Source organism: Eurosta solidaginis, chromosome 3, assembly GCF_040869045.1.
Source record: "Eurosta solidaginis isolate ZX-2024a chromosome 3, ASM4086904v1, whole genome shotgun sequence".
NCBI classification, from domain to species: Eukaryota; Metazoa; Arthropoda; class Insecta; order Diptera; family Tephritidae; genus Eurosta; species Eurosta solidaginis.
The window spans coordinates 232641449-232655298 of record NC_090321.1 but is presented as its reverse complement, the minus strand read 5'-3'; the positions used below and the strand labels follow the sequence as shown (position 1 = coordinate 232655298).

The following is a 13850-nucleotide window of genomic DNA, read 5'->3' as shown; positions in this document are numbered from 1 at the left end:
AATTAAGTTTTCAATATCAATGAGCATATTTTATACTACATAAAAACAAATTACGAATCTCATATTTATCTCACATTAATAGATAGTGTTCAAGAGGCCTGTACCTAACGCGCCCTATGGACCCACTCAAACTGATCCCAATTTTAGAAAGCAAGTATTTGGTCAAGAAAATGGCAGACATGTTGAGGAGTTGAATGGCTCTAAGTTAGGTAAGTTGAAGATATCTTTATTTATTTCGTAAAAACAAAAACGTATTAAAGTACATCGTAGTATATCCGCCCTGTTACCAGAAACCATGATTCAATAACAAAAGGTTTGCTCGACTGAAATTTTTTTTTGACAATTGCAGCCATTTTGCTCCCAAATCGAATTGATATCCGTTAACGGTATTTTTTCTTTGCGATTTTTCGGAAAATGTTAGTAGCAGAAATAGGAAGCAATCACTTTACAAATGCCCGATAAGTACTGAACTGCATAATTCCTTAGACCATTTTTTTTAATTTTATGATGAATTTATTAACTTTGCCATGAGCTATTTGTGTGGCGGTGAACATAGGTTTTATAAAAAGTACGGACTTCGAGGAATTGTGCTCTTTCGTAAACCTATGAACATACGAAACCTGAAGCAATTCCATATTCATCGTTCAACGTCGAAAATGTACTCATTGTGCATGTCAACTTATTCATTCCGTATGTTCAGAACGTTCGCACCATTCGTCTCCATTTAAGAATTTGGGGAATCGGTTTACCTTTGGAATAACGTGTCCCGAATATTCTGAATTAACGGTTTATCCGGAACACTTCCATGAATACTTAACGGAAAACAATTTTCCGATTAAAAAGGTGAATACTCCCTGTATGGCAGGAGCGCACAAAAGCTTAACTCTTCTGTCAAAGTCAAGGCCGGAATATAAAGTTCTAAGACAATAAGCCATTTTCTTATATTTTTTTGTCAGTTCATTGCGGCTGCTGAGTAGAATATCACCCCATGTCGGCTGCCTGTTCGAAATGTTTTTCAAAAATTTCCCATTTCAGGATTTGTCACAAAAACGCCCTATATTAGAATTAGATTGAAAAACGCCTTATCTCAGAATGCTTTTCATTAACTCCCTCTTATGTTAAAATGCATTGAACTTATGCTGATATAGGGAGTTTTTGAAACAAATTTTGAGATAGTGTATTTTTGAATAAAATTCTAACGTACGGCATTCTTCAAACAAATTCTGAAAGAATGGCTAAACCAACATAAATCTTTATCAATTCACATAATATTTAGTAAAAAAAATTAATTATTTCCCCTAAAACCTGTTGGCATTTACAAATTTATTATCACTCCTAATATACTACTAAAAGTACTTTTATATTACAATTTTCGCTGAAAGGGATAGAATTATGCCCCGCTTTCCTTACTTCGAAATGCAACCCGTAAATTTGGGAGTGTCAAAGCTCTGTCATCATTAGAGAACAAACCTCTAGTAATTAAATTATGACCAGAAACATGAATGTGAAAAAATACATCTTTCTACGAAACGTTTTTCTTATAAAAAAAATTTTATAAAAAAATTGAGAAAAGCACATTCAAATGTCTGTTATCAGAGCGAGAACATAAATAAATACAAAAGAAAATAATGATTTGTAATTTATAAGAAAATACTTGTAAAAGGTAATAAGTTGTTACTGTCACTAATAGTACGCGGTTTGAAATCATTTTGGTAAAGATTCGACTAGAAATCAAAGTGTAGTTTTGTCTTTTTTTAATTTGTACATACATGCAAACATAAACATAACCCAATATACAACAGTAAAAATATTCAAAGTCTTGAGAAAATTTAAATTCTCAAACGCTGGTCTTATACTTTGTTCAAACAGTATAAATTGCCAATTTGGCGTGTGTTTGAACCTAGTATTATGTTTGTGTATTACCACTCTTCAACCCAGTAATGAGAAGATGTAAGCTTATAATGAGAGAACATAAAACTTAATGAGAAAGGTTAAATTAATATTCAGTATACGTAAATTACTAATGAGACTGTTTCTTTCCAAATCTATAAACCAGATTGTCGCATTACATATTTCATTTTCTCTTTATTAAACCATGTTTTCCCACTATCAATTTATGCTTTTTCATAACGAATTTATGAATTTTTATTCTAATTTTATGTTTTATTAATCCCATTTACGAATTCTCATTACAAATTTACGTTTTCTCATTATTTCGGTCATCTTCGAGGTTGGCTTTGTTATAAAGAAACTCGTTTTTGAAAAACAAGGAAAATTTAGTATAAAAACTGTGACATTTAGTCTGAGAAACGTAAATGTATTTGAGAACTAAGATTTACAATTTGAGAATATGCTTAGTTATACAATGCTTTCTAAACTAATGATTGCCTCAAACTGACACTCTGGTCATTTGGTGTCAAGGACGTTTCCACTTTGAAATGTATTTGAGAAATGTAAAATTATATTTGAGAAATGATAAATGTTTTTGAGAAATAGGAAAATACAATCCAGAAAAGATTAAAATATGAATCAAATATTTGTATACCGTTAATGAAGTGAAAGTTTGGTCAGAATCTCGAATATTGTAAGTCCCCAAAGGAGAAGAGATGCACCCACCAATAAGTATACCGAAATGATCACGATGCCGAGCTGAGTTGATTTAGCCATAACCTCAATTTTGTAGATATTTTGATGAAATTTCGTTAACTGTTTTTTTTTTTTGGTGTCCGATTATCATATGTTTGAACTGAGCGGATCGGACTACTATTGCATGTGCATATCTCCATACAAACGATTTTCGGAGCTTCCTCCTCATTTTATCAGCTAAAAGCTTGAAATGTCACAAAATGCCTACATGTAAGGTGTGCATGGTTGCCTGAAAAATTGTGGAGACCGGTCATATGTATAATATATATTGCATACAACAGACTGTTCAGATAAGAGGTTTTACGTCATTTATTCTTCATTTAAACAGCTAGAAGCTTCCATTTTTTTCAAATGCTTACATATAAGGCCTATCCTGTTTTTGAACAAATCGTTAAGATTGATTGTACATATCTATGATATACATTCCATCATGGCGGAACTATATAGGGCGGCAGCATGGTGACATACATACAAATATAAACAAAAGTTCCATGTACTTTGGTTTTCTAAATTCGATGGACAAATGTCAAAATCGTACTGCGCAGGAAGTTGATGTATCAAATAAAATAAAAAGAGTTAATAATCAGCTGTCCCGTGCTGCCACCTTGTATCGTTCGCCATGCATTCCATATAGTTAACTAATTATTCAGATTTTATGAATTTCCAAAATTTCATCATGTTATTCAGCTTCATTCATGAAAGGTATGATTTCTTCGGCACGGCCGAGGACAGTCCCACCTTTACTTATTTTGAAATACATTTGGCCTTTTCTTAAATATATTTGCCTATTTCTCAAATGCATTTGCTTTTCTTAAATATATTTGCCTATTTATCAAATTCATTTGTCCATTTCTCAAATGCATTTGAACGGTTGGCCCGAAAAAGGTTTGAAAACCCACCTTCTGCACCAATGAACCGAAATTCTTTCGCGCCACCCATTCATTTGCCCGGTTCTCGAATACAGTTGGAAAAGCTGCAGATAGCAAAAGTGTGAGAAAATATCAAAAACCATATATGAAAGTAAGAAATGAGAAAATTTATTCAAAACTAAAATTTATCTGCGAAGGTGTATTTTCTATAGATTGACCTAAATGTTTTTCAATTCAGATGATTGCCCTGTCTAATACGTGAAGACCTCTCACTTGTTTTATTCAATTTTCGTCATTTAAGGCTAAATCATATTAAGATAACTCATATACTAACATAAATATATTTATATGTTTTTATATTTTTTGTCCCCGCATTCAATCATATTTGCTTCTTTCTTATGCATTCTCATAAATCAGGCTGGCAAGAACATCAAGCAAGTAAGCAGACGTTTTTGAATAAAAACCTACAAAATATATGTGTTTTTGTTAAAGAAAATACTAGTAACATGAAAATCATTAGCGAATACAAACAAACACGCAGATAACAATCAAAGACATTTACTCTGGGCTAGCCGATAATATTTTGCGTTAATTTTGTTTAAAAACAATACACTTTTACTGTCCACTTTATATTTTTCTAAAACTCTGCTACTATTTCCTAGTATATTTTAAGCTTATTATCCACATCAAAAGATAAGCGAAAATTCCAAATAATAAACGCTCAAGAAACGCTCAAGCAAAATTTCGTTTATCAAGTAGAATCCACCTGTTAGAACACAGTCGTTTAAGTAAAAGGGATAGCAGTGAATGTTTTTATGAGTTTATTCAATAGAATATGCAATTCTATTTTAGCACAAGTGTTCTTTTCCTCTTGTTTCGTATATTCTCTTTAACTTGAGAGCATTTTCAATTCGAATATGTTAGTTTTAACAAATTGTCTTCTGCTGCATTGCTAAGTCGCATTTTTGTGTTTCGGCTAGTGCTATTTTTCACAAAAGTAATATATGTTCACGAGCCGGACGCGTGCGCATCTTGCGCAACTAATCTAAAAGTCTCTTAAAAAATATCAACATAAATCAGCTGTTCTATCAATCAATTAAAAGTTACAGCTTGTGCTGCCATCTGGCGTATGGTAGCAACTGCCGGTAATGCAGTGCAAATATTCACAATAGTAATATAGTACAAATATATTTCTTTGTGTGTTCACAATCGTTTATTTTCAACAAATTATTTTAATAAAATATAGCTAAACAAAAGCACTACGACCAAAATTGCCCAAAGCTCGCTAATAGTCCTTATCTCCATCTTTACAACCAAAACTTTATTTATAGATTTGTATTCCAAATAAGAGTGAAAAAGGGCCCCATACATAAAAATAGCAATTAGAAATAATATGTATATATGATGTAGTGCAGTAGCTACTTTATAGGTAGGCTCGCGCCCATTCTATGGCGAAAAATATGATCTTCTCTCAACAAATTAACTATCTCTGGAAAGCTTACAAAATACGCCATCGAAAAAAATTACTTACGCTTTGTTTCTACTACTACTAAATTTGACCACAAGCTTTGCAATATCTATTAGGGCCGGTGATTAAAAAGCACACGTACATATGTATATCTGGGAGGCATGTAATACGAAAGCGTTCCAAGACGTTTACCTATGTAAACCAAGCATCGAGATATGGGTGCATTAAGAAGAAAAAGGTGAACGATGTTAACCCTAGTTCGGGCGACGATTTTTACACCCCTTTTTGGCCGACGCAGTCACCTCGGTGAGTGCCAGAAAAAGAATAAAAGTGTTCAACCCGTTACAGTTGTCTATGACTAAAATTATAAAACCTTATTTTGTATTTTTTCTATTTAAAATTCATTAAGTTAGGATGTTACGGAAAATGAGTTAACAAAATTTATTAAAAATATGTTTTTTTATTAAATAATTAAATAGTCACCCCGGTGACTCGTCGGCCAAATGCGTTGTAAAACTGTTGTAAATGACTAAAATTTAAGAAACTTTTTTTGTATTTTTCGACATGGAATTCATAAAGTTAAGAGGTTGCGGAAAATGAGTTAACAAAATTTATTAAAAATGTGTTTTTTTGAGGGGAGAATATGAAAAGGTCACCCCGGTGACTCATCGGCCGAACTAGGGTTAAAATATATTTCGGCAGAGGGTTAACAGCAACGTTGCTTCAAAACATCAGAGCTTATAGATTTACTAGATGGTAAAAAGAAGTTTTTTTCTTAATTGATCTTTAACTTAAACATACTTTGGAGTCTTGGTATACTTCCATCCTTATGATCAAATCCGACAGACGTTGTTCTGGCATTCCGTGTCTATTCAGCAGCCTCTCCTTTGTCTCAGCCTCTCCTTCCTCTCTTATTTCCTCTCTTCAGTGCGTCTTTCCTTAATTGGTCCACTCAGTTTTACTATCCCCTTCATTCTTCCGAAAATCTCCCCCCTTTTCTTCTTACTCTTCGTACTATTGCTCTTATCTTGGTCTCACTCTCACAATTACTCTTAATCTTATCCTTATGTTATTCTTTCCTTTCGTGTTAATCTCTTATTCGTACTCTTCCTCAAACTATAACCCTAACTTTAACTCGCATTCCCACTCTACCTCTTCCTCTGGTCGCCTTTTTCTTTTAATTTTCCAACATGCTCTACTTTTCCTTCTCCACTTCTGCTTTTTCTTTTGTCTTTTGTATTTTCTTCTTTCTTTCGACTTCCCTTTTCCAATGTTGAGATATATCGAGTTTGGCCTCTTTCCACATATTTTTTTACTAAATTAGTAAAAAGGTAGCAACGTAGTACCAAAAATTGTCCCTTCCTACTATCTTGAAATTCATGATCGGATTATGAGGGCCGGACAAATTTTTGTAGTTGTTCTATTGACTTCACCTGTGTGGTTTTATTACATCATGCTCAGTGTTACAGTAAAGCCAAAACTCCAGCCCGATCATTTTATGCCCAGTCATTTCATGCGTTTTCGAATTTCTCGTAGCATTTTTCTTTTAACTTAAAAAGGTAACAGTAGTTGTAAAGTTTAGAAAATAGTAGCAGCAAGCGTATGAATTTTGTTGAGATGTAGACCCAAGCGAATTACTTAAGCAAGCCTACGGCCTTTTTACTTCACCTTTTTATAGCTTGTGAAAATAATAAATCAGCAAGCTCGGCGTCAATATCGTATATCTTTCAGTTTTTTGTTAAAATCATTTTAAAATATGTCCTACTTTTTTGACTGCATAAAAAAACTTTATTTGAAAAGTATTATTTGCAAATAAAGGTATTTTTAAATTGCTAGATACACATACTCTAAAGTAGCAGAAATTCAGAATATTTAAGTTTTTTTATTAGTTAGAGAATTTGTTGTAAAATACTTTGTTGTCGTAGTACTTTTTTTTTATTTTTTATTTTAATAGCCAACACTTTTACCAATTACACAATTGCATTGCTATGTATTCCCATTAATTACTTTTAAACTTTTTTGTATACAAACATATATTTTTTGTCCATTCAATTTGCAAATTTAACAAAAAAAAACTATTGTCAAGCCGAAGTCACACGAGATTGCCTAAGACAGTGTTTTCTTTGACTTGTACCATACAAAAACAATTACATATATCTTGAGCAACCTCAGGCGATTTCAGATTGTCGAAAGAACAACGCTTATAATTAAATTATTCAAATCTTATTAAGTATACGTTTTTTTGTATGCCATGCATTAACCTACTGAAACCAAAATACCACAACCAATAACCAATTCTAGGACCGCGAAAACTCGAATCCATAACCGGTGGTAGTGCTGGAGTTGGTAGCGAACTTTACAATGCTAGTTTGGCAACCGCTAGCGCAGCTTCTAATCTTTCAACCCAACTGAAACAGCATAGTCATGGTGTACCAATCACTACACTTGGTGGCTACAACAAGGAAACTGATCAATTGATGGAAATAGAGAAATTGCGTAAAAAGCTTGAGGACACCGAAAAGGCGATGGCAAAACTAATTGCAGAAATGAACTCAGACCAATATGAAGCTAAGGTTAGATAGAAGCACCCCTGATTAAAATGAAATCAAAACATTAAAAAAAAAAAAAGCAAAACAAGGATTCATAGTTTTAAAATTGTTTTCCTACTTTGGGACGTAAAGACACACATTAGTGTAAAGTATTTGCTGAAGCTGATGTTAAAAAAAGCGAGGCGTAAAGGCGGCTGTTGCTTAAAAATTGCATTATCTAGCTTTGAAGTTTTTTGTTTTGGCTTCACAATCGCCTTAAATATCTTTCAGATACATCTCATTTACTCTTTTCTCCACTCTGAGCTTCCACGACAACTTAATGTCTAGAATGATGCCTCGTTATTTGATACAAGGTTTTTCATGCAGGGTCCCCCCTCCTAGCTTAGGCTTACTGCAATTTGGGGCCTTATACCTCCTAGTAAACAAGACTATATCTAAACTAAACTCAGCCTAACCCATTAAAGTCGCAGGTATGTATAGCGTCCGATCCATCAAAGAGCCAATTGTTGGAATAATAAACTTGAACACACACGTCAAATACTTTTTCGGGAAATCAGTTTATAATAATTTTTTCACTTAAGTAAATAGTGAAACATCGCTCATAGGAATTTAAGCTCCTGACTACATTTTTATGAGTGCATTTGAACCTCTCCTTAGAAATTCTCAAAAGTTATTTTTATACTCAGCGTGCTTTGCACTGATATCAAAATCATCCATGTCGAAAAAAAATTTGATTCGAGTCATGTCCGTCCGTCCGTCTGTCCGTTAACACGATAACTTGAGTAGATCCAGAATAGATTGTTATTGAAAATGAGCGAAATCGTATGATAACCACGACCACTTTTTATATATATAACATTTTGGAAAACACAAAAAACCTGATTATTTAATAAATAATACACCTAGAATATTGAAATTTTACGTGTGGACTGATATTGAAACTCTTGATAAAAATTTGAAAAAAATTAAAAAAATGGGCTTGACACCGCCCACTTGTGATAAAATCAAATTTACAAATATTATTAATCATAAATCAAAAATCCTTAAATCTATCGTAACAAAATTCGACAGAGAGGTTGCCTTTGCTATAAGGAATACTTTGAAGAAAAATTAACGAAATCGGTTAAGGACTACGCCCACTTTTATATAAAAGATCTTTAAAAGGGTCGTGGACGAATAAAATAAGCTGAATCTTTGCAAAAAAGAGCTTTGTATCAATAGAATTTTACTTTATAATGAATTATAACATTAAATTGGAAAACACTAAAATTTTTGAAAATGGGTGTGGCACCGCCCCTTATATGACTAAGCAATTTTCTATGTTTCGGGGGCCATAACTTAAAGAAAAATTTACAGATCGTAATAAAATTGGGTAGACAAATTTTCCCTAGTAGAAAATATTTCTAGTAAAAATGGACGGGAGCGGTTAAAGATCACGGCAACTTAGGTATAAAGCAAATTTAAAAGGGTCGTAGACTAGAATAATAAGCTATAACTTAGCAAAAAATAGTTTTGAATGAATGATATTTCACTTATCAAGTTTTATTGTAAGAGGAAATGGGGAGACATTTTTTTAAACGGGCGGTACCACGTGTTATGTAGAAAAGTAATTTATCTGAAATGAAATGTGCAATTGAAGCTCACGCTGAGTATATAATGTTCGGTTACACCCGAACTTAGACACCTTTACTTGTTATGAGTACATTTGAACCTCAACTTAGGATATCTCAAAAGTTCTTTCTAAATACTACAATACAATTGAGAAAAAATATAAAGCGCTTGTTATTCAGAACAGAAGACTTAAGAAACAAACTCGATATCGTGCTGTTCAACAAAATTTCAGCAAATATTTTGCACTAATATGTGTCATTTTATGAATACAATCAATACTCAAATGTCATTATAATTATTTTTTATTATTCTCAACTTTATGTTATCTTTCGATTACAATCTGTTCATTTTAAAACTTTAATTTAAAAATATTTGTATTAATTTTTATTTTTACTACAATTTAATATTTTCATTGGGCTTTTTTTCTTTCGTCACAAGATGATTGCCATAGAATTTATTAAGCGTAAAGCGCTTTAAATCGTTCAGAAGCAACAAAAACGACATTAAATAAGTCGTTTAATACTCGTAGCAAACAAGTCAAACGCAAGTCACCTCATCAAACTAAGTACATATTGCAATTTTTTTTAATATAATAATTCGAAAGTACCAGCTTTTCGACCTATGTCTTGTGTCCCATTGGTTCCCGGCAGCTTCGCTATCAATGAACAACGACACATCGCTCATAAGAACTGAATAAATTGATAGCTGAGACCTCTGATTTTTTAACATGCTTTTACAAATTTGAGCATTTCCCTTACTATGCCTTTCGTTATTACTCGCACCTTATCTCGTTTTGTCTCCCTCAACGTTTTAACAACACAAAGGCATGTTCTATCACATAAATTGTAGTTGTTTTAAGTTTTCAAAATGCATGTTTCCAATAGATCTACTAACTATCTAAAAAAAAGTTTTACTTATTTATTCATATCAATATAGTGAGTTTCATATTTATAAGATCAATAAGCTATTGACAAGATTTGACTATAAGCAAATAACAAAGAGCAAATAAATCTGATTGCGAACATACCCTGCGTGCCAATGGACAGTGATCCAGATCCCGATGAAAGTGGTATCCATAGGATATTGTTGTTACATATTCAATTTCTATTAAGATCTGGATCACTGTCGATTGAAACGCGAGGATAAATCACATAAGATCTGAGTTCCAATGAAGCCTGACCCAGATCTCAATAAAAATTGTACAAAGGGTACTTTAACTTTGATTGGATAACGGTTGGTTGTACAGGTATCGATAAAGATATAGATCAACAAGTAATGAAGTCTAAGTTCGGATGAAACCGAATATTACATACCCAGCTGTACACTTCAAATGCTGCTGTTGTTTGCTTTGTATGCTTAATAGTGTTACATACAAGGCTGCGCAATAATACATATACATATGGTTCTATTCTGAACTAATTCTCGTTTAAAAGAAGCAAAAGGGATACAGAGGCTAACACCAATGACCTTGAGCAGGTAATAATGGAGTTTTCCTTCAGATACGGGGATTTCCCTACTGTTTATTTTAAAATAAAGATATAACAGAACAATAAATATAAACACACAAGTTCCATTGTACTAAAAAGTGTTATTGGAAAAGAAAGGGCAGGGTTATTAACGAAATGTTCCATCTTTTACTATAAATAGCTTATTACCGGCATCTACGCGCTTTTACTAAATCGTTTATATAAAAGAAAGTGATTTAACCGATTTAGTCTATTTTTACTAAAAATTTCCTGTTAAAAGGCATTTATGTGCACCAAATTTTCGTCGATGGCTCCAGAATCGTTGAGAAATGCATTGTGAGAAAGGGGCACGTCCATTTTTCAAGATTTGAATTTTTTCCCATTTCTTGTTGTAATAATATTATCCATATTTACTAGAAATATTTTATGCTATAAGGGAAATATGTGTAGACAATTTCAATACGATATGTAAATTTTTCTTCGAGTTATAGCTCCCGAAACATTGAAAATTGCTTACATATAAAAGGGGCGGTGCCACACTCATTTTCAAAAATCTTAGTGTTTTCCAATTTAATGTTATAATTCAATTTAGAAAGTAAAATTCTATTGATACAAAGCTCTTTTTCGCTAAGATATAGCTTATTATTTTCGTCTACGACTCTTTTAAAAACCTTTTATATAAAAGTGGGCGTGGTCTTTAACCGATCTCGTCCATTTTTTCTCTAGAAATATTTCCTGCTTTAGGGAAAATTTGTGTGCCCAATTTTATTACGATCCGTTAATTTTTCTTCGAGTTATGGCTCCCGAAACAGAAAAAATTGCTTAGTCATAAAAGGACGATGCCACGCTCTTGCATAAAGTCTTTTTTTTGCAAAGATATAGGTTATTTTATTCGTTCACGACCCTTTTAAAAATCTTTTATATAAAAGTGGGCGTGGTCCTTAACCGATTTCGTTAATTTTTCTTCAAAGCATTCCTTATAGTAAAGGCAACCTCTCTGCCGAATTTTGTTACGATAGGTTTAACGGTTTTTGATTTATGATTAATAATATTTGTAAAATTGATTTTATCACAAGGGGGCGGTGCAAGCCCATTTAAATTTTTTTTTTAAATTGTTATCAAAAGTCTCAATATCAGTCCACACCTCAAATTTCAATATTCTAGGCGTATTATTTACTAAATAATCAGGTTTTTTGTGTTTTCCAAAATGTTATATATATAAAATGTGGGCGTGGTTATAACTCAATTTCGCTCATTATCAATACCAATCTATTCTGGGTCCAAATAAGCTCATGTACCAAATTTGATGACGATATCTCAATATTTACTCAAGTTATCGTGTTAATGAACGGACGGACGAGAGGACGGACATGGCTCAATCAAATTTTTTCCGATACTGATGATTTTGATATATGGAAGTCTATATCTATCTTGACTCCCTTATACCTGTAGAACCAACCGTTATTCAATCAAAGTTATAATACCCTGTGTACAAGTACAGCTGGGTATAAAAATCATCAGCATCGAAAAAGAAATTTGATTATTGATTGAGCAAATACTGAGATATCTTCACCAAATGCGGTAAACGGGCTTATTTGGACCCAGAATAGATTGGTATTTAAAATGAGCGAAATCGGGCGATAATCACGCCCAATTTTTCGATATCGAAAATTTAGAAAAATGAGATAATTCGAAAACGAATACCGCTAAGCTAATGAAATTTGGTGGATTGGTTTTATGACACGAAACATACATTCCAAAATTTTGGAAATATAAGTTTAACAAACCGTTAAAGATATTACATTGGAATTTGGCAGAGACTCTATCCTAAATTTGACTGATATTCTACCTCAGTAGTGGGCATGACCCTCCCCTTTTTCCTCACTCTTTCCAAAATACTTTTAATGCCATAAGTCGGACAAAAATCTCCTTATCCGAACGAATTTTGGCATAAAAAATTTTACAACTGTTAAACTGCATTTTTACCCTCCCAAGTACATTATTGGTAGCCTCTGTATACTTTTTGTATATGTATTATTTTGCAGCCTTAAAACACTGCTAACCACATAAATCAAACAACAACAGCGGGTATGTAATTTTTGGTTTCACCCCAACTTAAACTTTCTTACTTTTTTTTTGTAGAGTTTTGGCAGCTCACACTTTTTACTTGGTAGCACTTACAAATCCACTAGGGTGTCCGATATTTACCAAGTTTTTTCAACTTTCCAACCCATACATATATCTACATATTTACTTTAAATCTGACAACAAATTATGAAAGCCATACAATTATTACATTATATTCGGTTGAAGCCATGCTGGAAAAACGATATATTTGCCGGTTCAAAATATATGCAATTATCAAACTTATCCTAGGAAATTTCAATTTACAGCAATTGACACGTTTGACTTTGGTATCAATCCGTAGGGAAAATTACACTCTTCTGTGTAAGTGTGGTTGCGTTTGAAATGTGGAAACTTCGAAAATCACAATGAAGGTTTGAGTGTATTTATTCGATAGTTTAGCGGTTAGAACGATAGGTTGGGTTGAACTAGCCGATGCATGAGGACCTCACATAGACTGAATGAGTGCGTAGTGTTACCAGAAGGTTGTTTTCACGACCAAACTGAAAACCCCTATCAAAAACCAGGACCTATGTTATAAAATAGCTCCGTCCTCTTGGCAAATACTAGAAACCTGGACACATGCCATTTGCTGCTTCTAGATCTGACAGCTGTGTTACTCATAATAGTTGGAGTCTTAGCCCGGCAAGTGCAGGCCACGAGCACAAAATGTGCTCGCTCGTTTCATCCTCCAACCTTCACTTCCAACATCTGCTATCACTGATCCAGCCTAATCGTCTCTTTTTAATAATAGAAGCTGTAAGATTTACACACAATCTTCGAGACTTTACAGTCCCGCGTTTGGACTTAGGCCTTTCACCGTTTGGTCGATTATGTGAACCTGTCGTCTTCTCTTAAAATCGCCCAATCTGATTGGGTCGTCTACGGAGCAAGCTTCAAGGGATGCGCCCTTTCTAGCTATTTCATCCGCTTTTTAATTCCCATCTATTCCTATATACCCTGGGACCCATTATATATGTATACTTACTATACCCCTCCTGATTCTTTCCAGGGATTGCTTACATTCCAACACACTTTAAGATGCTGTGCCATACGAAATTATTGCCTTAATTACTCCTTCGAACGATAATAGTAGGCAAATAATAATCGGAACTTC

The 13850-nt window shown here is 33.2% G+C and overlaps 1 protein-coding gene across 13 annotated transcripts in view; it reads left to right on the top strand.

Annotated features, from left to right (window-relative positions):
- The window catches only part of RIC-3 (RIC3 acetylcholine receptor chaperone), a 48545-nt gene that overhangs the window by 23832 nt on the left and 10863 nt on the right, over positions 1-13850 (top strand). For 8 of the 13 annotated variants that reach the window (XM_067775554.1, XM_067775551.1, XM_067775546.1 and 5 more), the window contains 3 exons: positions 83-209; positions 3933-3953; positions 7285-7556. In XM_067775554.1, coding sequence (XP_067631655.1) covers positions 83-209; positions 3933-3953; positions 7285-7556 — 420 coding nt within the window. The remainder of the gene's footprint in view (positions 1-82; positions 210-3932; positions 3954-7284; positions 7557-13850) is intronic. The other 5 variants (XM_067775557.1, XM_067775555.1, XM_067775558.1 and 2 more) reach the window with 3 other exon arrangements.